This window comes from Oncorhynchus mykiss, chromosome 15 (genome assembly GCF_057628025.1).
Source record: "Oncorhynchus mykiss isolate SJ-2025 chromosome 15, ASM5762802v1, whole genome shotgun sequence".
Taxonomy (NCBI): domain Eukaryota; kingdom Metazoa; phylum Chordata; class Actinopteri; order Salmoniformes; family Salmonidae; genus Oncorhynchus; species Oncorhynchus mykiss.
In genome coordinates, this window is record NC_143036.1 from 28,705,121 (window position 1) to 28,729,026 (window position 23,906).

At 42.7% G+C, this 23,906-nt stretch overlaps 1 protein-coding gene across 1 annotated transcript; it reads left to right on the forward strand.

Moving 5' to 3' along the window:
- The first annotated feature begins 208 nt into the window (after positions 1-208).
- Positions 209-22,537, forward strand: LOC149977430 (uncharacterized). The gene is made up of 3 exons (XM_090199013.1): positions 209-920; positions 1,001-1,174; positions 22,464-22,537. The coding sequence occupies exons 1-3, from the start codon at positions 209-211 to the stop codon at positions 22,535-22,537; spliced, it is 960 nt and encodes a 319-aa protein (XP_090055139.1).
- Positions 22,538-23,906: the final 1,369 nt, after the last annotated feature.

Here is a 23,906-nt window from a genome sequence, read left to right on the forward strand (position 1 = left end):
GTTCTTGGGGACCTTCAGTGCTGCAGACAGTTTTTGGTGTCTCGGAGCTCTATGGACAATTCCTTCGACCTCATGGCTTGTTTTTTGCACTGACATGCACTGTCAACTGTGGGACGTTATATAGACAGGTGTGTGCCTTTCCAATCAATGGAATTTACCATAGGTGGACCCCAGTCAAGTTGTAAAAACATCTCAAGGATGATCAAGGATGGAACCAGAGCCGGTCAGGGCAAAATTGGAGGGGGGCGACGGAAGCGAAGCGGAGACAGTGAAGGAGTTAATGGGGAGATTGGAGGAGAGAGTAATGAGGGAGTTGCTGTGTTGGTGCATGAGGCATGACATCCGCCCGACGGAGCATGTCCTGAATTTGATGTCACCTGAGTCAGCTCTCCATACTCGTCCTGAGGTGCGTGCAAGCCATCTGGTGAAGACTGTGCCAGCCCCACGCATCAGGCCTCCTGTGCGCCTCCCTAGCCCTGCACGTCCTGTGCCAGCTCGGCACTACAGCTCTCCAAGACGTGCTTACCATGGAGGACGTTGTGCTGGTCATTCACCGTCCCCAGTACGTGTGCTTAGCCCGGTGCGCTACATCCCAGCTCCCCGCATCTGCCGGGCTAGGGTGAGGATCCAGCCAGGGCGGATGGTGCCAGCCCTGCTCTCCAGACAGCCAGTGCGTCTCCTCGGGCCAGGATATACTGTGCCAGCGCTGCACACTGTGTCTCCTGTGTGTCTGCACAGCCCATTGCGTCCTGTGCCTGCGCCCCGCACGTGCCGGGCTAGAGTCACCATCCAGCCAGGACGGGTTGTGCAGGCCATTAGTTCGTGCCTCCACGGCCCTGTGTATCCGTTGCCTCCCCCATGCACCAGGCCTCCTGTGGCAGCCCCATGCACCAGGCTGTCTCTCCGTCTCCTCCCTCCAGGTTCTCCCACCTGTCCAGCGCTTCCAGAGTCTCCCTCCAGCCCGGAGCTGCCAGAGTCTCCCCCAGCCCGGAGCTGCCAGAGTCTCCCTCCAGCCCGGAGCTGCCAGAGTCTCCCTCCAGCCCGGAGCTGCCAGAGTCTCTCTCCAGCCCGGAGCTGCCAGAGTCTCCCTCCAGCCCGGAGCTGCCAGAGTCTCCCTCCAGCCCGGAGCTGCCAGAGTCTACCTCCAGCCTGGAGCTGCCGGAGTCTCCCTCCTGTCTGGAGCTGCCGGAGTCTTCCTCCTGTCTGGAGCTGCCGGAGTCTCCCTCCTGTCTGGAGCTGCCGGAGCCTCCCGTCTGTCTTGAGCTGCCGGAGCCGCCCGCAAGTCAGGAGCTGCCGGAGTCGCCCTTCACTCCGGCGCTGCCGGAGTCGCCCTTCACTCTGGCGCCGCCGGAGTCTCCAGCCTGTCCGGCGCTGCCGGAGTCTCCCGTCGATTCGGGGCCCGTTGGGGTGGGCATTCTATGTGTTGTTCTAGTTTTGGTTTTCTATGTGTTTGGCCTGGTATGGTTCTCAATCAGAGGCAGTTGTCAATCGATGTCTCTGATTGAGAACCATACTTAGGTAGCCTGTTTTTCCCACTTGATTTGTGGGTAGTTGTTTTCTGTTTAGTGTGTCTGCACCAGACAGAACTGTTTCGGTTTCATTTTTTCGTTCTCTTGTTGTTTTTTTGTCATTAAGTGTTCCGTTCTATTAAATATCATGAACACTTACCACGCTGCGTATTGGTCTGATCTCTCATACTCTTCGTTAGAGGAAGATGGAGAGGACAGCCGTTACACAACATGACTCCCCGTTCAAATAAAGGTTAAATAAAAAATCAACTGTAACATATTACATTTAGAAAGTAACTTATCAAACCCTGGTGATTGGGAGAGCCGCAGAAGGGGAATATTTATCCTCCTCCACTTTGTATGACAACTGGGCTATAAAACAAATTCAATATAGCAGATCGCTGCTTCAGGGGTCTCTCTCTCTCGCTCTCTCTCTCTCACGTCTCTCCCTCTGTGTGTGTGTGTGCGTGTGTCTGTATGTGTAATAAATCATAGCCAAGTAGTCATATTTCCAGACTGATATCCTGGTTAATAGGCCAAGCTATTGGAGCCCAGATAATGTACTACAGTAGTGCATGTGAGAGTGTATAATATTTAATAGCAAACCACGAGACAGCACATCTGAGTCTCTCTCAGTAAAGATTTAACCCTGCCTTAAGGGTTGTTTTTATTATGCATGTGTGAACTGCCTGTAATATATTAGATTTAAATAAATATTTGATCATTTAATTTGACAATAAACCACACATTCCATAACACTAAGGCCTTGAAATACACATTAGATAAATCAAATCATTTTCTGGTGGTTCAGCAAAATATGGCATATACCAATCAATCGTTAAAATGTCATTTATAATGCCCTTCTTTTTACATCAGCAGTTGTTACAAAGTGCTTATACAGATATCAAGCCTACAGACAGACAAAATAACAATAAAAATAAATACAAAATACCATTAATTAGTATACAGATCATAGACACACAACAATCATCAAACTGCACCATCACAATGTCAAGTATGTGAAAATTTAACCTACATAGAGTAGGATCATTCTCATGTAGCCGAGTCGAGCCAGGCCCGGCAGTCCTGAAATTAACATTTGGGCTTTGATTTGGTCAAGGTAGTTCAAGAAGGGGTCCCACATCTTAAAGGGTAGACTCTGCAATATGACATAGATGCAGAACTCAAACAACACAGTGAGTCAATTTACGCAACAACTACATTAAGAGCGTTGAAGTGCGAGGCTCAAGTACTCCGCTGTTTTGGTGCCCTGGCTACAGAGTGAAGCGAATCTGTGTACATGTGGAGATACTGCATGTGACTGTATGAGAGCAAAGTCTTGCATCTCGCTCATCTCAATATCTGCGACGCTGCTCGTGGCAACGTCATTTCGCTGAGTTTACCTTTAAAGAAATGATACGACTTATTTTTCATTGCTGTAGAGAAAGCTTCACTGGGAAGTAAATCAATGACCCTTTGTTCCCATTAAATTCTTGATTCTCGGCGAAGAATACATTTTCGCCCACAATATAGTAAAATGTGTAAAAGATGTGTAACGAAATCTAAGAGGCAGCTCATCTCTAGTTCCCAGTATAGAAGACGTTGCACCTAGCTGGAGAGAGCATTCAAAAACTGTATCGGTCTCCTGTACAACTTCCAACCCAAATGTTTTTATGTAAGGACAAGCCCAGAAGTAATGAATAAGAGAACCTTCTGCACACTGACACATTACAAAGACAAGAAGGGTTCATTCTATGTCTAGACACAGGAGTGACATACAGTTGATGTAAGGTCTTAAATTGCATTTCCCAGGCTGAGTTACAAGCTAGGAAATAGGATGGTTGTACACACATTTCTTTCCAGTCTGCAAGCTTTATTGGGGAGCCTATATCAGCCTCCAATAACACCATCGTTTTGTCTGTGTTATCTTTCTTCAAATTGCACAGTGAGTTATAAAAGAGTTGTGTGATAGATTTGACCTGGGTATTCTTCAAGAGGAGATTGAGAAGCCCTCTGGATGCAATTTCAGCTTTGCAGATCTAAAACTACAAACCGGAAAGAATCTCTCTTAGAGATGACACATTTACCAACAATCTGGCCAAATGTAAGGATTTTATCATCATGCGCAATATTTTAAACATCATTGATACCCTTACTTTTCCATGTAGAGAAGCCGCCCTTCATCCCAGGTGGGAAATCAGGGTTCACATGCAAAGGGGAGTTACAATTATTATGACCTTCTGACTGAGCATGTTCTTCAGCATATACTGTAATTGTCTTTCGTCAGTTTGGTTATCGTTGTCTGGGATATGCATGAAAGATTACTGAGTGGTTTTGTCCCAACAGGAGCTGATTCACCATTAAGTCAAGAGGAACTTGGGTTTTCAATACACCGCTCGAGGATAAATCTCAGTTGAGATGCCAGTTTATAACATTTAAGGCTCAATACAGCCATTTAAAAAATAAAAATCTCAATATCAACTTATTTCTGGGTAACAATTAAGTACCTCAAGGGTCTCCTCGGGGGACCAGTGTGCTTTTGTTGAGGGGGAGGTGAGTATCTGAGCTCCATCAGCCAGGACTAGACATTGGGCAATCAAAATCGACTCTTCCTGGAAAATGTTGGCGCTCCTCTCAACAACACAACGAGATTATAACTACCCAATGACTCAATTAAGTAGGTCTGCTGTCTGTAAATAAATGGAAGGTCTGTTGGTTGATTCTGCTGCTACGATTGGATAATGTGCAGCTGTTTTCCCCATTCCCCGTTTATTGCAGCCTCCTTGAGATTTGTTTGATTGACATGAGCCAACGAACGAGACACACCGTCGCTAATGTTATGTTGAATGTTTCCAACTCAAACATCCTCACATTCGTGAGCTAACGCTAGCATCACAAACACAAATCCAGGTTGCGTCACATCCGGCCGTGATTGAGTGTCCCATAGGACGGCGCACAATTAGCCCAGCATCGTCCAGGTTTGGCCCAGGGTAGGCCGTCATTGTAAATAAGAATTTATTCTTAACTGACTTAAATAAAGGTTAAATAACATTTTACAAAAATTAGGCAAAGTCATAGCAAAGAAATCTTAGCTAAAACGTTTTGTGTTTGGAATTGCAGTATGTGTTTAGTTTGAGAATTTGGACACAAGCTAACTTTTGACAGACTGGTTTTGCATGGACAAACAAGAAGCGGTTGCTCAGCAACCAGATACCAACGTGTTCTGTGGAGAAAAAAATGGATGTTTGGGAATTAATCTTGTTCCAAAAATGGATGGTTTGGGAATTAATCTTGCTTTTTAATGCTGGTAACCCCTGACTATGACCATGTCACAACCATGATACAAATGTGATAACACATGGTGTTTCATGTATTATTGCTTAAATTACACACCCACATCAAATCACACTCCCAAGACGCATATCACGTTTCAGAAAACAAATCTCTTAATGAGGATAAGTTCAGTCCCCCTTTAAAGGGGGAGTTAGGTGGTTCTATAATATCTAATTGTTAAATGTTTGTAATGTCTACCACTGTCTTGCAATGTAAACTGTAGACTTCTGTCTGTTTTACAGTAGCCCTAAGGGGCAAATCAACAAGTGACCGTGTCTTGCAGTGGGCCGGGCGCATGCACACTGAAACGGTCGCCAGGTGCACAGTGTTTCCTCCGACACATTGGTGCTGCAAGCTTCCAGGTTAAGCATGCCTTGTGTCAAGAAGCAGTGCGGCTTGGTTGGGTTGTGTTTCAAAGGATGCACGGCTCTCGTTCTTCGCCTCTCCCGAGTCCGTACGGGAGTTGCAGCGATGGGACAGGACTGTAACTACCAATTGGGGAGAAAAATGGGCCAAAAAAATTCACAGGCCTCCAAAGTTTCAAAGATGCCTGCAAAGTTTCATGAAAGGCTGCAAAATATTTCAAAACCTGAGAAGTTTCATGAAAGGCTGCAAAATATCTCAAAACCTGAGAAGTTTCATGAAAGGCTGCAAAATATCTCAAAACCTGAGAAGTTTCATGAAAGGCTGCAAAATATCTAAAAACTTGTGAAGTTTCATGAAAGGCTGGGAAATATTTCAAAACCTGTGAAGTTTCATGAAAGGCTGGGAAATATTTCAAAACCTGTGAAGTTTCATGAAAAGCTGCAAAATATCTCAAAACCTGTGAAGTTTCAAGAAAGGCTGCAAAATATTTCAAAAACCTGCAAAGTTTCATACAAAAATGGCTAAATATTCCAAAGGTCTGCAAAGTTTTATAGACACCTGTGAAGTATCATTACAGGCTGCAAAATGTAAACAGTACTTTGACCCAACCCAAGGCTCCCGTACACAGAAGGATGCTACATTGGGAAATGAAAGGCCCCTGAACACAACACATGATCTTAATGTGATCCCCCTGTTGCAGGATTGTAGTGTATGTGAGGTTCAAAAAGGATCCTGAAGTTTTTCATTTCCACTTTGAAATTTCCGACTTGATTTCCCTTATGAAAAATGTACCAGTCAAAAGTTTGGATACACCAACTCATCTTTATTTGTACTATTTTCTACATGGTAGAAATATGCTGAGCACTTGTTGGCTGCTTTTCCTTCACTCTGCAGTCCAAGTCATCCAAAACCATCTCAATTGTGTTGAGGTCAGATGATTGTGGAGGCCAGGTTATCTGATGCAACACTCAATCACTCTCCTTCTTGGTCAAATAGCCCTTACACAGCCTGGAGGTGTGTTGGGTCATTGTCCGGTTGAAAAAACAAATGATAGTCCCACTAAGCGCAAACCAGATAGGATGGTGTATCGCTGCAGAATGTGGTAGCCATGCTGGTTAAGATTGCCTTGAATTCTAAATAAATTACAGACAGTGTCACCAGCAAAGCACCATCACACCTCCTTCTCCATGCTTCACGGTGAGAACCACACATGCAGAGATCATCCATTCACCTACTCTGCGCCTCAGAAAGACACGGCGGTTGGAACCAAAAATCTAAAATTTGGACTCATCAGACAAAAGGACAGATTTTCAATGTCCATTGCTCGTGTTTCTTGGCCCACGCAAGTCTCTTCTTATTATTGGTGTTCTTTAGTAGTGGTTTCTTTGCAGCAATTTAACCATGAAGGCCTGATTCACGCAGTCTCCTCTGAACAGTTGATGTTGAAATGTGTCTGTTGAACTCTGTGAAGCATTTACTTGGGCTCCAATTGCTGAGGCTGGTAACTCTAATGAACTTATCCTCTGCTGCAGAAGTAACTCTGGGTCTTCCTTTCCTGTGGCGGACCTCATGAGAGCCAGTTTCATCATAGCGCCTGATGGTTTTTGCAACTGCACTTGAAGAAGTTCTTGACATTTTCGGGATTGACTGACCATCATGTCTTAAAGTAATGATGGACTGTCGATTTTTTTGCTTATTTGTGCTGTTCTTGCCAGAAATGAACTTTTAACAAGGGCACACCTGTTAATTTAAATGCATTCCAGGTGACTACCCATTGAAGCTGGTTGAGAGAATGCCAAAGGTGTGCAAAGCTGTCATCAAGGCAAAGGTGTCTGTCTACTTTGAGGAATCTCAAGTATAAAAATATATTTGGATTTGTTTAACACTTTTTTGGTTACTACTTAATTCCATATGTGTTATTTCATAGTTTTGTTGTCTTCGCTATTATGCTACAATGTAGAAAATTGTAAAGAAAAGAAAAATCCTTGTATGAGTGGGTGTGTCCAAACTTTTGATTCTTACTGTACATATAAAAATATACCCCTACAAAAATGATCATTCATTATAATCTACATAATAATTCACATTTCCTGTTGCTGCAGGGTTAATTTCCTGCTCTTGCAAACTGGGTCAAATTAAGATCCTACATCTGTATTGCATTTGGCCTTAAATACATTCGGGAAATCGGATTATAACTCCATTATATCCAACCTTCGTCAGTTCTTAGAATACATCCAGTTTACAGACCAATCATCTACTAATCATCCAACATCCTTCTCCTCTCTCAGAGAAAGAGCAGGCATGGTCACTTCAAATATTATATTGTTCGAAAGTGTGCTGTTCGGAATGCTCTCATATCTCTTAATGGATAGTCATGTTTATGGACCCAAAACATGAGTCCTATGACCAAGGGATTTATTTATATTTTTAATTACAGATGAAAGGGAAAATCCAAATGGGTCACATCTCTGAGAGAGGAGTAGGACATTAAATTATTAGTAGATAATTGGTCTGTATACTGTATGTATTCTCAGAACTAATGGGGCCATCATGAATCCAATTTCCCAGCCCGGATTTTAAGAATGTATTCAAGGCCAAAAGCAACATGTTGTGTAGCATATTTCTGTGTACAGGAAGGAGCCTTGGGTTGGGTCAAAGTTTATTCCATGAAATTGCGCAGGGGTCTTTGAAACTTTGCAGGCCTTTGTGTCACGATCGTTATAAGGAGTGGACAAAGGCGCAGCATGATTTGGGTTCATCATAATTTATTTGAGTGTGAACCAGCAACAAAAACAATAAAGCGACACAAACAAACAAACAAACAAACAAACAAACAAACAAACAAACAAACAAACAAACAAACAAACAAACAAACAAACAAACAAACAAACAAACAAACAAACAAACAAACAAACAAACAAACAAACAAACAAACAAACAAACAAACAAACAAACAAACAAACAAACAGCCTTGTAGGGCGCAAAAGCAACAATACAAAAACTAGATCCCACAAACAACAGGTGGGAAAAGGCTACCTAAATATGATCCCCAATCAGAGACAACGATAGACAGCTGCCTCTGATTGGGAACCACACCAGGCCAACATAGAAATACAAAAACTAGACTACACATAGAAATAATAAACTAGAACACCACCCAGTCACACCTTGACCTACTCCACCATAGAAAATAAAGGCTTTCTATGGTCAGTGCGTGACACTTTGATATATTTTGCAGCCTTCAATGGAACTTTGCAGGTACAGTATCTATGAAACTTTGCAGGCCTATGAAATATTCCGCAGGCTTGGTTGAAACTTTGCAGTCTTCAACATATTTTCACAGGCTTGGTTTAAAGTCTTGCTTTATGTGCGTGTCCTGTCACTGTCACGTTCTGACCTTAGTTCCTTTGTTTTGTCTTTTTTTAGTATGGTCAGGGCGTGAGTTGGGTGGGTTGTCCATGTTAGTTTTTCTATGATTTTCTATTTCTGTGTTTGCCAGATTTAGTTCTCAATCAGATGCAGCTGTCAATCGTTGTCCCTGATTGAGAACCATATTTAGGTAGCCTGTTTTCGATTGTGTTTCGTGGGTGGTTATTTTCAGTCTTTTTGTGTCTGCACCAGACAGAACTGTTTCGCTTGTTTCTTTGTTGTTTTTGTTATTCAGTGTTCAGTTTTGATTATTATTAAATAAGATGAACTCTAACCACGCTGCGCTTTGGTCCTCTCCTTCTTCCACCCAAGACAACCGTTACAGTCACTTCATTTGGGAAGCTGATTTTCCCATTAGGACCACTGTAGTAATGTCATTATAGTTGCGTGTCGAAAGCCATGGTTTTTTATATTTTATTTTTTAATCATCTAGCAGACACTCTTATCCAGAGTGACTTACAGAAGCAATTAGGGTTAGGTGCCTTGCTCAAGGGCACATGGACAGATTTTTCACCTAGTCGGCTCAGGGATATGAACCACAACCTTTCGATTACTGGCCCAAAGCTCTTAACCACTAGCCTACCTGCCGCCCGTTTTCTCTAAACAACCACAAAAAAAATCTGCTAACTTTAGCCACCGCTAGCTAAAGATCAATTGTAGTGGTAGGGGCATATTGCAATAGTCAAATTTTCTAGCTGTACAATCCTACACTTCCCCTTCAAGGTTTACATTACTTCCATTTCAAAATGGGAGAAAGTATTTTAACATGAGCTGTCACTGAAACCCATAGATAAATCCAGATCTGTTATCAACTCCCCACTTATCAACACAGAGTTGTGCTGCGTCAAGCGTCAGCCCTGTGCCAGTAGCAGAAGTTCTCTCTCTAATGGATCCTCTACATTTTCCTCCTGCCATTTGTACATACTTCAATTACAGAGCAGGGTGGCCTGCCTAAACTGTAGCAATTCTGAGGGGAGGCAGTCTGAGGATGGGAGGCAGCCCCTCAAGCAGCCCCTAAAACACAGTCACTCAGGCAGCTCCTTTTGGGGCGGCAGGGTAGCCTAGTGGTTAGAGTGTTGGACTAGTAACCGGAAGGTTGCAAGTTCAAAACCCCCGAGCTGACAAGGTACAAATCTGTCGTTCTGCCCCTGAAAAGGCAGTTAACCTGCTGTTCCTAGGCTGTCATTGAAACTAAGAATTTGTTCTTAACTGACTTGCCTAGTTAAATAAAGGTACATTTAAAAAAAAAGACAGCCTCTGAGTAAGCCCCTTTGGCAGAACCTGCGGGCATTGCCCCTTGAGTCATTTGGTCAAATATTTGCCACAATGTCCAGGCCAAAGAGTTACATGGTGGTCAGTGAATGTAAGACCCGGAAAAGTCGTGCTTCATACCTTTTAAAGTAACTGTCCAATGAAAATAGTACTTTTAAAAGTTAATATTCTGTTAACTCATAACCAAATAATGTTGTTGACTCATCTTGTGCTCCCCCTCATCTTGTGCTCGTATTTGTGGCCAAAGCATAAATTAGAGAAAAAGCTCTTGAAAAACCTCACCTCAAACTTGTATCTCAATTTTTTTTAAATATATGCTTGCTATTTCCTTATAGAGGATGACATCCTCATGAGGAGGATGAGCTGGCCAATCAGTGGTTTACTCATATTTATATTTTTTTTATGACTGATATACACCCACACAATTCTGTTGTTGGGGTACATTCACACATATTTCATAAAAATCTGGAAACACTGGACAGTTACTTGAAATCAAATATCTAGTGTATGCATGCCATAGCTTGCCTTTGTCTCAAGGATCTTGCGAAAGAATGGGACAGGTTGATTGGCCAGAAAAAATACACAGTTATTAGCATTTAGATGAGTGTTCTGTTTGTCTGTTGTTGCCATATGAAGAAATCGAATCATCTCCGAAAAACTACAGAAAACCTTTTACCACAATGTGAATAATAAACTGTACATCAAATTGTCTCTTTGTTCGACCGCATGCCACATTCCCAATTCCAATATAGTGCACCTTGTTATTACAATATTAATTCTAACAACCTTTTTATTGCTTCTTGAGAGTCAGGTGGATTTTTAGGAGATAGGAGTGAATTCTGTGTTTCACAAGACCATGATTAGATGGAATTGCCTTTGACCTTGACATGGGAGATACTTTTATTGAGCATCCATATTGGAACATTTTCATAATTTGATATTGCTTTCTCTTAGAAAACAGCCAGCACTTGAGTTTCAGATCATAGTCCATCTGCCCATAGTGCCAGTCTGGCCGCAAGAACAGTCCGCATCAGTCATTTATCTGTCAGGGAGAAGCAGATAGTGGGCCTGACAATGGTCAACCAATCGTTAATGTTTTACTGAAGAGTGACACTTGGAATTGAATGCAGATTAAAAAATATATATTCTAAATGTTAAGAGATATTGCCACGCCCTGACCGTAGATTGCTTTGTATGTTTCTATTGTTGTTTGGTCAGGGTGTGATTTGGGTGGGCATTCTATGATTGTATGTCCAGGTTTTTGTATTTCTATGTTTCGGCCGGGTATGGTTCTCAATCAGGGACAGCTGTCTGTCGTTGTCTCTGATTGGGAATCATACTTAGGTAGCCTGTTTTTCCACTTTTAGTTGTGGGTAGTTGTATTTCTGTTTAGTTGTTGTTTCACCTTGCAGGACTGTTTCGGGTTTTCCTTTTTGTTATTTTTGTATTCAGTGTTCAGTTCCTTATAACAAAGATGAACACGTATCCCGCTGCATTTTGGTCTGACGATTCCTCTTCTTCCGATGAAAGCTGTTACAGATATGTAACCTCTATCTGGACTGTTTATTGATGTATTTTAATCTAGCACAGACACCGTCTATTTTAGCGAAATCTGGCTTCCCAAAATGTTGACGACATCATACTATTGTTCAGAAGTGCAGACACTTGCTGCCTCTGGGGCCTTAAAGTGCAGTTACTATTGATGTTTTTGCCCTTGTGGCAGTAACTATAGCCAAATGGTCATGCTTCAAGAGGGCCACCATTGTTCCTGTTCCCAAGAAAGCTAAGGTAACTGAGCTAAACGACTACCGCCCCGTAGCACTCACTTCCGTCATCATGAAGTGCTATGAGAGACTAGTCAAGGACCATATCACCTCCACCCTACCTGACACCCTAGACCCATTCCAATTTGCTCCCTGTTCACCCACGACTGCGTGGCCATGCACGCCTCCAACTCAATCATCAAGTTTGCAGACGACACTACAGTGGTAGGCTTGATTACCAACAACGACGAGACGGCCTACAGGGAGGAGGTGAGGGCCCTCGGAGTGTGGTGTCAGGAAAATAACCTCACACTCAACGTCAACAAAACAAAGGAGATGATTGTGGACTTCAGGAAACAGCAGAGGGAGCACCCCCCTATCAACATCGATGGGACAGTAGTGGAGAGGGTAGTAAGTTTTAAGTTCCTCGGCGTACACATCACGGATAAACTGAATTGGTCCACCCACACAGACAGCGTTGTGAAGAAGGCGCAGCAGCGCCTCTTCAACCTCAGGAGGCTGAAGAAATTCAGCTTGTCACCAAAAGTACTCACAAACTTCTACAGATGCACGATCGAGAGCATCCTGTCGGGCTGTATCACCGCCTGGTACGGCAACTGCTCTGCCCACAACCGTAAGGTTCTCCAGAGGGTAGTGAGGTCTGCACAACGCATCACCGGGGGCAAACTACCTGCCCTCCAGGACACCTACACCACCCGACGTCACATGAAGGCCATAAAGATCATCAAGGACAACAACCACCCGAGCCACTGCCTGTTCACCACTATCATCCAGAAGGTGAGGTCAGTACAGATGCATCAAAGCAAGGACCGAGAGACTGAAAAACAGCTTCTATCTCAAGGCCATCAGACTGTTAAATAGCCACCACTAACATTGAGTGGCTGCTGCCAACATACTGACTCAACTCCAGCCACTTTAATAATGGAAATTGATGGGAATTGATGTAAAATTGTATCACTAGCCACTTTAAACAATCCCACTTAATATAATGTTTACATACCCTACATTACTCATCTCATATGTATATGTATATACTGTACTCTATATCAACTACTGCTTCTTGCCATCTTTATGTAATACATGTATCACTAGCCACTTTAAACTATGCCACTTTATGTTTATATACCCTACATTACTCATCTCATATGTATATACTGTACTCTATACCATCTACTGCATCCTGCCTATGCCGTCCTGCACCATCACTCATTCATATATCTTTATGTACATATTCTTTATCCCTTTACTTGTGTGTATAAGGTAGTAGTTGTGGAATTGTTAGGTTAGATTACTCATTGGTTATTACTGCATTGTCGGAACTAGAAGCACAAGCATTTCGCTACACTCGCATTAACATCGGCATGTGACAAATAAAATTTGATTTGATGGTAGCTTAGAATTGAAGTCGCTGCTCTTGTGCCCTTGGGACAGTACCTTTTATAGGCTTTGCAAGATCTACAAAACAGTTCAAAATGGTTTTCATTAGTTTCATCTGCAGTTTTTTCTGAAGTTCTCATACTTTGGAGGGCCATTAGTTACACACGAGTTATAACATATTTATGTGTTTAGTAGAGAATTGTACCCCTTACTTCCCTCACCTTCAGATATAGCCATCAGGTACGTTTTCTGACCCATATCTCTTGCCATCTCCTCAAATGATCTAGTGGCTTCATGGATGGAATGTTTTTCATATTTCTTTATAATTTCATAATTAATAAACATTATTTAAAAAACAGCTGAAAATACGGTGTTTCTAGGTCAAACGGTTTTGTTATAGTTCAGTCTTCTGTGATGTGTATAAAGTGTAATATTTGTATGCATACTCAAAATTGAATACATTTCAACTCTATATCTGACATGGTACAGGTGTATTTTGTTAAGCCCATAACCATGTGTGTGAGGTGTATACTTTTGTTTCAAAGCAGATTTGTTTAAGACTACCAAGAAACACTCTGTGTGACCTAAATCTTGCCCACTGCAGTAAAAGGTTATTCATGTAACCAGGATTGCGTTCACACCCCAGTGCAGCTCAGTGTAAACAAATGTAACGGTAGGTTCAGAATCTGCTGGCTACTCCAGACTATTTTTATTTATTTTTAAATGTTACATTTTACCTTTATTTAACCAGGTCGACCAGTTGAGAACAAATTGTAATTTACAACTGCGGCCTGGCCAAGATAAAGCAAAGCAGTGAGACAAAAAACAACAACACAGAGTTACACATGGGATATACAATTTAGCAAAGTAATACTGGAGTGATAGATGTGCAGATGATGATGTGCAAGTAGAAATACTGGTGTGCAAAAGAGAAAAAAAGTAAATAAAAACAATATGGGGATGAGGTAGGTAGTTGGATGGGCTATTTGCAGATGGGTTGTGTACAGTTGCAGCGACCAGTAAGCTGCTCAGATAGCTGATGCTTAAAGTTAGTGAGCGAGATGTAAGTCTCCAACTTCAGTGACTTTCGCAATTCGTTCCAGTCATAGGCAACAGAGAACTGCAAGGAAAGGCGGCCAAAGGAGGTTTTGGCTTTGGGGATGACCAGTGAGATATACCTGCTGGAGAGCATGCTACGGGTGGGTGTTGTAATGGTGACCAGTGAGCTGAGATAAGGCGGAGCTTTACCTAGCAAAGACTTACAGATGACCTGGAGCCAGTGGGTCTGGCGACGAATATGTAGAGAGGGCCAGCCGACAAGAGCATACAGGTCACAGTGATGGGTGGTAAATGGGGCTTTGGTGACAAAATGGATGGCACTGTGACAGACTGCATCCAGTTTGCTGAGTAGAGTGTTGGAGGCTATTTTGTAAATGACATCGCCGAAATCGAGGATCGGTAGGACAGTCAGTTTTACAAGGTTATGTTTGGCAGCGTGAGTGAAGTAGGCTTTGTTTTGCGAAACAGGAAGCCGATTCTAAATGTAATTTTGGATTAGAGATGCTTAATGTGAGTCTGGAAGGAGAGTTTACAGTCTAACCAGACAACTAGGTATTTGTAGTTGTCCACATATTCTAAGTCAGAACCGTCCAGAGTAGTGATGCTAGCCGGGCGGGCGGGTGCGGGCAGTGATCGGTTGAAGAGCATGCATTTAGTTTTACTAGCGTTTAAGATCAGTTGGAGGCCACGGAAGGAGTGTTGTATGACATTGAAGCTCGTTTGGAGGTTTATTAACAAAGTGTCCAAAGAGGGGCCAGATGTATACAGAATGGTGTCGTCTGTGTAGAGGTGGATCAATGAATCACCCGCAGCAAGAACGACATCATTGATATATACAGAGATAATAGTCGCCCTGAGAATTGAACCCCATGGTACCCCCATAGAGACTGCCAGAGGTTCCGGACAACAGGCCCTCCGATTTGACACACTGAACTCTATCTGAGAAGTAGTTGGTGAACCAGGTGAGGCAGTCATTTGAGAAACCAAGGTTGTTGAGTCTGCCGATAAGAATACGGTGATTGAGTCAAAAGCCTTGGCCAGGTTGATGAAGACGGCTGCACAGTACTGTCTTTTATCGATGGCAGTTATGATATCGTTTAATACCTTGAGCGTGGCTGAGGTGAACCCGTGACCAGCTCGGAAACCGGATTGCACAGCGGAGAAGGTATGGTGGGATTCTCAATGGTCAGTGATATGTTTGTTAACTTGGCTTTCAAAGAATTTAGAATAGCAGGGCAGGATGGATATAGGTCTGTAACAGTTTGGGTCTGGAGTGTCACCCGCTTTGAAGAGGGGGATGACCGTGGCAGCTTTCCAATCTTTATGAATCTCAGACGATACAAAAGAGAGATTGAACAGACTAGTAATAGGGGTTGCAACAATGGTGGCGGATAATTTTAGAAAGAGAGGGTTCAGATTGTCTAGCCCAGCTGATTTGTACGTGTCCAGGTTTTGCAGCTCTTTCAGAACATCTGCCATCTGGATTTGGGTGAAGGAGAAGCTGGGGAGGCTTGGGCAAGTAGCTGCGGGGGGTGCAGAGCTGTTGGCCGGGGTTGGGGTAGCCAGGAGGAAAGCATGTCCAGCCCTAGAAAAATGCTTATTGAAATTCTCGATTATCGTGGATTTATCGGTGGCGACAGTGTTTCCTAGCCTCAGTGCAGTGGGCAGTTGGGAGGAGGTGCTCTTATTCTCCATGGACTTTACAGTGTCCCATAACTTTTTGGAGTTAGAGCTATAGGATGCAAATTTCTGTTTGAAAAAACTAGCCTTTGCTTTCCTAACTGACTGTGTTTTTTGGTTCCTGACTTCCCTGAAAAGTTGAGTGTCGCGGGGACTATTTGATGCTAGTGCAGTACGCCACAGGATGTTTTTGTGCTGGTCGAGGGCAGTCAGGTCTGGAGTGAACCAAGGGCTATATCTGTTCTTAGTTGAGGTCAATATCCTTCCAGGATACCCGGGCCAGGTCGATTAGAAAGGCCTGCTTGCAGAAGTGTTTTAGGGAGCGTTTGACAGGGGTGAGGGGTGTTTTTTTGACCGCGGACCCATAACGGATACAGGCAATGAGGCAGTGATCGCTGAGATCCTGATTGAAAACAGCAGAGGTGTACTTGGAGGGCAAGTTGGTCAGGATGATATCTATGAGGGTGCCCATGTTTATGGATTTAGGGTTGTACCTGGTGGGTTCCTTGATAACTTGTGTGAGATTCAGGGCATCTAGCTTAGATTGTAGGACGGCCGGGGTGTTAAGCATATCCCAGTTTAGGTCACCTAACAAAATGAACTCTGAAGATAGATGGGGGGCAATCAATTCACATATGGTGTCCAGGGCACAGCTGGGAGCTGAGGGGGGTCTATAACAAGTGGCAACAGTGAGAGACTTATTTCTGTAGGGATTTGTTTTTAAAATGAGAAGTTTGGGCATAGACCTGGAAAGTATGACAGAACTTTGCAGGCTGTCTCTGCAGTAGATTGCAACTCCTCCCCCTTTGGCAGTTCTATCTTGACGGAAAATGTTGTAGTTGGGGATGGAAATCTCAGAATTCTTGGTGGCCTTCCTAAGCCAGGTTTCAGACACGGCAAGGGCATCAGGGTTGGTAAGTAAAACAAACATAGGATGGAGGCTTCTGATGTTAACATGCATGAAACCAAGGCTTTTACGGTTACAGAAGTCAACAAATGAGAGCGCCTGGGGACACACAGGCCTGGGTTAACCTTTACATCCCCCGAGGAACAGAGGAGGGGTAGGATGAGGGTACGGCTAAAGGCTATCAAAACTGGTCGTCTAGTGCGTTGGGGACAGAGAATAAAAAGAGCAGATTTTGAGTGACGATGAGAGAGGTTGCATCTCTGGAGGCACTAGCTATGCTAGGTGAGGTCACCGCATTTATGGGAGGTGCGACAAAGAGGTATCTGTGGCATGTTGAGTGGGGCTAGGGGCTCCGCAGTAAAATAAAACAATGATAATTACCCTAAACAACAGTATAGAAGGCATATTGAAATTAGAGAGAGGCATAAAGCGAAGCATAAAGCAATCAAAGGTGTTGATTGGGAGAGCTAGCTAAGACAACAACGGGTAAGACAACAACAGCTAATCAGCTAAGACAACAACAAAAGTAAAATAAAACAATGACAATTACCCTAAACAACAGTATAGAAGGCATATTGACATTAGAGATAGACATAAAGCGAGGTATAAAGCAATCTCAGGTGTGTATTGGGAGAGCTAGCTAAGACAACAATGGGTAAGATAACAACAGCTGATCAGCTAAGACAACAACAACAGGTAAAGTGGCAATGAATGGTCAGAGAGGGTCAGTTAACTATGCACAGGGCATAAGTTCGAGGCTGGGGCCGACAGATAAACAAAATAAACTAAATGGAGTACCGTGATGAACAGTCCAGCAGGCTTCAGCTATGTAGCCAAGTGATCATAGGGTCCAGTAAACAGCAACAGATGAAACAGGGAAGCCGTTAGATAGTTGTTACTACGCTAGCAAGCGGGAGACACAGCATTCATAAAGTTAGCATGCCGGGGCTAGCAGAAGCGTGACTAAATAGCTAGTAGCTAATTAGCTGGTTAGCATCTGATGAGTATTAGCTGGTTAGCATCTGATGACTAGAGCCCTGCACAGCCATGAATTTGAACCCCGAGCCCCACCCATGCCCTCCAGGTTCAGGGCCTCACCCTTTCCGAAGCCCGAAATCAGAATTAACATCCACCGTCAGTAAATCCATTAGCTGCTCCTCGCTGTCTGTCACTTGCTCCCTGTGTCCTGCTAGCTCTGCATGTACTCTGCTCATGGGGGCTCTGAGTCTGTTAGTTTCCATAGCAAAGGCTCTGCTTGGGCTGCTCTGCTCAATGAAGAGACATGAGACAGCAGTTAGCTGCAAATTTATATCACTCTAAATTCCGACAAACTCAAACAACATTATTATTTTCTGTGAAATAATCTCACCTGTTTAATACACTGAGTGTACAAAACAGTAGGAACACCTGCTATTTCCATGAATCCAGGTGAAAGCTACAATCCCTTATTGATGTCACCTGTTAAATCCACTTCAAATCATTGTAGATGAAGGGGAGGAGACAGGTTAAAGAATGATTTTTAAGTCTTGAGATAACTTAGACATGGATTGTGTATGTGTGCCATTCAGAGGGTGAATGGGCAAGACAAAAGATTTAAGTGCCTTTGAAACAGTGTATGGTAGTAGGTGCCAGGCGCACCAGTTTGTGTAAAGAACTGCAGTGTTGCTGAGTTTTTCACGCTCAACAGTTTCCTGTGTGTATCAATAATGGTCCACCACCCAAAGGACATCCAGTCAACTTGACACAACTGTGGGAAGCATTGGAGTCAACATGGGCCAGCATCCCTGTGGAACACTTTCGACATCTTGTAGAGTCCATGCCCCGACGAATTGAGGCTGTTCTGAGGTCAAAAGGGGGTGCAACTCAATATTAGAAAAGTGTTCTTAATGTTTTGTACACTCAGTGTATTTGACGAGATTAAAGCACTTCTGACACCATGTTATGATCTTAGTCAGATATGACTGAAATGCGCAGCAGAGCACGAGCATATGGCTCAGCTTCAAAATGTTAGTGATCAATTTAGTGATACCTAAATCCTGCCCGCACCCTAATTATTGATTAAAAAACAGGCCCTACCCGGCCCTAACTGAACATACAATGTCGAGGCCCATCAGGCTCGGGTCGGGTAGCAGAGCTCTACTCCAGACTCATTGGTAGCACTGGTGCTCCCTGCTTATAATGTTAGGAGCACCACATAAAATTAAGGAGCAAAGGTAAGATTTTTTTTAATCGACTGAGATTTATTTGGGCCTCAACTTTCTGTTAAGAGTTAAAATAGTAGAATAACATTTCGAAAATTTGGTTGTGCCTCAGAGGTTTTCTCTTGTTATGTCATTCACTGACACCCACTCAATGTCAGCTAACAATTCTAACCCTAACCCTAGCCAGCTATTTAAGTAATCATGGCCGAATACCGACCGGGCACGCAGGGCCCGTGCTCAAGGCCCTGACTTCCATGGGGCCCCCATGGATTTTGTTAGTCACTCTCACTCAGCTATCATTTTAACATGGCATAAGTCATGGAAAATCTTGTGGAATTGCAGGAAATTGCCTGTTATACTGAACAAATTGTTCTCTACGCCCCATGGCAAAATGTGCAGAGTTGCAGAAAACTTGCTTTAAAACTTGTTCACTCTGCTTAAAATTATGCTAAAATGTTGATTCAAACACCTGTCATTGAAATTACAAAGTCATTTGTGGAATTTTAGGTTTCTACATTGTGTAAAAGCACTATTTTCCTATTACGATGCATTACAGTGAAAGTTGTACACGGTCTCTTTAAAAACATCAGGTTTGTGATGAAGACATGCAAGAGATCTGTGATTCATTCATTGCTGTGATCATTGATCTCCTGAAGAAACTATCCTGAAGAAGCTACCCCTTTCTTTCTTTGCCCCCCCATATGTTTGGATATGCTGGTAAAGTTTGTTTTAGAACAGGCCACGACATTGTTCATTAATGTAAAATGCGGTCTCGTCAATCTGCATTTGACATTCAAACATTGCACCTGTAGTATGGAAAATACATGTTGAGCTGGTTGAGCTAGAAACAAGCCGTTCTTTAATGGTTCTTCCTCAGCGCTTATGTTTCCCTGGAGAACTATTGCATGATAAAGAACCTCTTAGTTAAATGTGGGGTTCTACTGTACAGTTTTTCAGAATTCTAAAAGGTTCTTGAAATGTATGGAAGCCTGCAGGTGTGTTCCTTTCACAGCACACAACAAATTAGCCTGTGTTAACTAACGTTGATTTCTCAATGTAATATTTCTAGTATCGATTCAATAGTTAAATGAACACTGTAAAGAGTTGAATTAACACTCGGTAGTGTAAATGAACCCCAGTGTTGGTGATGAACCAAAACCACACCCATCATTATCATATTTCCCAGCCCGCTCTACTGCAGGTAGATTATTTTTGAATAGTTTATTTCAATATTAAGGTTTTTGCATGTACATTTATTGATTAATTAATCTTTTGCTACAGATTTTTTTTCTAAACTGTTCAAATCTGTTACTTGGACTTATTGCACCTGTTACTGAAATAGTTGGTCCAGTTTAGATGTTTAAAGGGATACTTTGGGATTTTGGCTAACTAGCGCTAGCACAATTGCTTACTAGCATGCAAGTGGATATAGACTTCCAGTCATTGCACTAACGCTAGTTAGCATTGGCTTGCAAAACTACTTCTAGCTTCCTTCATACTGGATACAGAGAAATAGAAATGGTATCCACAAATTCAATCTGACTCTGGGGAAGCAGTTAAAGGGCCTCATTGCCAAAATCCCAAAGTATCCCTTTAAGGTCGTCTCAGATCGTCATCTTCATAACCCTGGCACTCGTTCTGAATGCAGGATGCGGATGAATAACAATTCTGAATTACACATCACTTTGCAAGCCAGCATAATGTGACTTGATGTGGCATGTTAGCTATGAGATTCAGGCAAGTGTAGTAGGGTATAACAAGGTCCTCAAAATAAGGCCTTATGAAATATGTATTGTATTACTTTAAACAATGTTATTTTAATATCATATTCACCAAATATCTCACTTGGTGAAGGCAACAGAACTGAATATTCATGAATGCAACAACCATTTCTCTGCCACTTGCAAACACATTCATGGGTGGTACTGGTAACTCTAAAATTCATTTGAAAAGCACCCTGGGAAATATGCAAATAAGGCTTGAAACCCTACACCAGGGCTATTCAACTCCGCAATGGTGCTCCAAAAATTGAATTCCAGGTCGTACCAAAAACGACTGTATTTAGGAGCACATGCGACCAAAATTATCACACTTTCAGATGGTAGCAGCAGGCTCTGAGATTCTAGTCATAATCTCCCCAAAGTTGGATCCCTATGATCTGCGATCTCTAAATAACGATTGATAAACATGCTGAGTCTAACTGTGTCTGTCATGGGATACTTTGCAGGCAAGATAAACTGATATGCTTGCAATTACATTTGTAGGATTTGCAGCAGGTATACAACTTTTGTCTTTATTCTGGAGTTGAATTAAAGATTTATGATCCCCTCCTCCATCCTTGTGCTTTGCAGTCCTTGTGCTCTGCACAGTGAATGATGCTTCCCGGATCTGCAGTATGTGTGTACTTGTGTGTGTACGCGTGTGTGAGTTTTCGAGCCCGAGCATGCATTGACTGTGCTGTAGATTTGCTCTCCCTCTTCCTCCCACCTCCCGTCTTACAATGTTGATTGGTTGATCTGGGCTACAATATTTATTCTATAAGTTGAATGGTAGGAGTATACAGAAGGAGCCTGTTTCTTATGGCTCTAACACTCCTCTCTGAGGGGAAGATAATAGAAGCACAGAGAAGAGGGTAATGGACCGCTCAGCATTCACGCCTCATTCAGCAGCCACATGTTCAACACCGAAGTGCCTAAGGACCGGATTTGAAGAAATACATTAGGCATGCCCAAGTCCAGCCCTTGATGTCATTCTGATGGTGCTTCTTTTCCTTGCCACTCAACTGGTCAATTAAAGTTACTTGGTTGAAAACTCCTGGTTTCTCAAGAGTGGATTAGTTCTCATTAAAAAGCAAGCCCAAAACTTGATTTCTCAAATCTTCTGTCAGTTGAAGTGTATCTCCAGATAAATGGTTTCCGGGAACGCCTTGAAATGACATTGTACATCACTGCCCGCTCTCCAAAGTTCATCGTTAAAATGCCTATTGTTCACTGGTAACTGTCAGAGAGACTGTTAGCTTCACAGCCATCCTTCCCATTACTTTGTTCTCCATACTAACTCACCTGCAGCTCACAGAGGCTCTGGAGGTACATGGACTAATGTGAGCTCTATGGGGGAATTAATAGGAAGATAAAGACAGGCCCTCATGAAATAATTGCCCATGACAATGACTGCAGATGTACTGCCTCAATTAGAAAGCAAAAAGGAGCCCATCTCTCCACTCCCCTTCACTACCGCTCTCCACTTTTGCAGTACCTAGTGGACTTTATTTTACGTTGGTTAGATTGTAAGGGGGTGCATTTAGATGACAATGCCATATCCACCTATTACGAAGAAAATAAAAGGATGCAAGTTGGAAATGAACTGTGAGAGAACTAGGTCGAGGCCACATTGCTAGAAATACAGGGCCATTGATGAACAAGCTGGGTAAAGAAGCACTCATTGACTACAGTTCATGCATTCCTTTTCCTATTGCAAAACTCGGGGCGCTTTTCTTTCCTCCAGACTGTCTCTAGCATTTTCTTTCTTTTTTCTCTTCCCCCTACAGCGCCAGCAGCAGACGAAACTCTTCTCTTGTTTCCCTCTGCCGTGATGCAGTGCTGCTGTTACTGCCAGGGGTGATGCCTCACCAGATCATCATGATAACCAACAGTAGGTTTATTTCTACTAAAACGTCTACTAATGGTGCCTTTTCTCTTTAGTTTCAAAGATTGTTGTCTTTATCATTGCATGTTACTGACATTGAAGACTGGTTGGAGCATACTCTACGAATCCCTTTCTATTACACAGCAAGGATTCATAGGATTTGACCTAAATCCTGTTTCATCCCTCTGGTGCTCCCTGCTATATTCCACCTCCCTGAGTTCTCAAAGGAACGTATCCTGAAAACAAGGCCACTTATATCTCAGAACCCATACAAAGAGAAAAGTATGTCCCACTTTAAGCACTCTAACGTACATTACATGATCCATCTAATAAAATAGTATTTTGGGGATGTTCAATAATGACTTTCAGGATGCTACAAGAAATATATACAGAGTGTTTGTATGTCATCAATAACAACTTTTCTGGACAGTAGACTCATACAAACATTTGATATGGGTTAACAATTCCCATTTTCCATTTTCCCATTGGCCGTTTCAGCCAACACAGTTGTTTTATTGCATTCGGGGATGCACATCCCATTGTGTTGGTGTTTCTCGTTTGGCTGATGTCTATCATGTTTGCTTTTTTAATTCCATTACAAAGGGACATTCAAAAAGATTGGGTGTTGTTCTGGCTTTTTATTTGCAGTATTAAGATGCCAATTTGGAGCTACTGTCAAATTAGAGCGCTTTATTTGCGGTGGATTTCAAAACCTTGTAGCTGCTCTCTCTCTCTCGTTTCCCATCCTCTATTATGAATCATGATGATTCATATTCAGTCCCAAGGTCTTCTCTTGAGAGATTATATTTGTTTCTTGGGGCTGATATTTATTTATTTGGGCAGATGATAACTTTTTAGCTTCAGACTTCCTACTGGTGCAAATTTAAAACAAATCCTTCTGCTCTTCCCATAGTTTTCCCATTTACAGGTATACTACCATGTGCACCTCACCAAACCCACTGCTTCCAATTCTCTCATTTCAACCCCACTCCTCTCGACTGCAACTCTTCTCCTGGCTGTTATTGTACAGTAATTGAGAGTGTGTTGTCAATCAACTCAATGAAATAAAGCTAGACATATTGTGTGCAGCCAGCTACAGTGGGTTTTGCTGCTGTAATGGGTGCGTGTCGGTGGCAGGGAAGTCAGGCGCAGGAAAACGAACTTGGTATAAACGGGGTCATTTAATATGTGCTCATAAAACGCCAAAAACCAAAACATACAAGGGGGTCCTTTGTAATAACTCAAAGTTTACACTGTAATAAAAACATGTAATGGGCGGTAATTGCAGTCTGTAATTACAGAAGTGTAACAACAAATACTTGTTCACATGCTTGTTACAAATGTG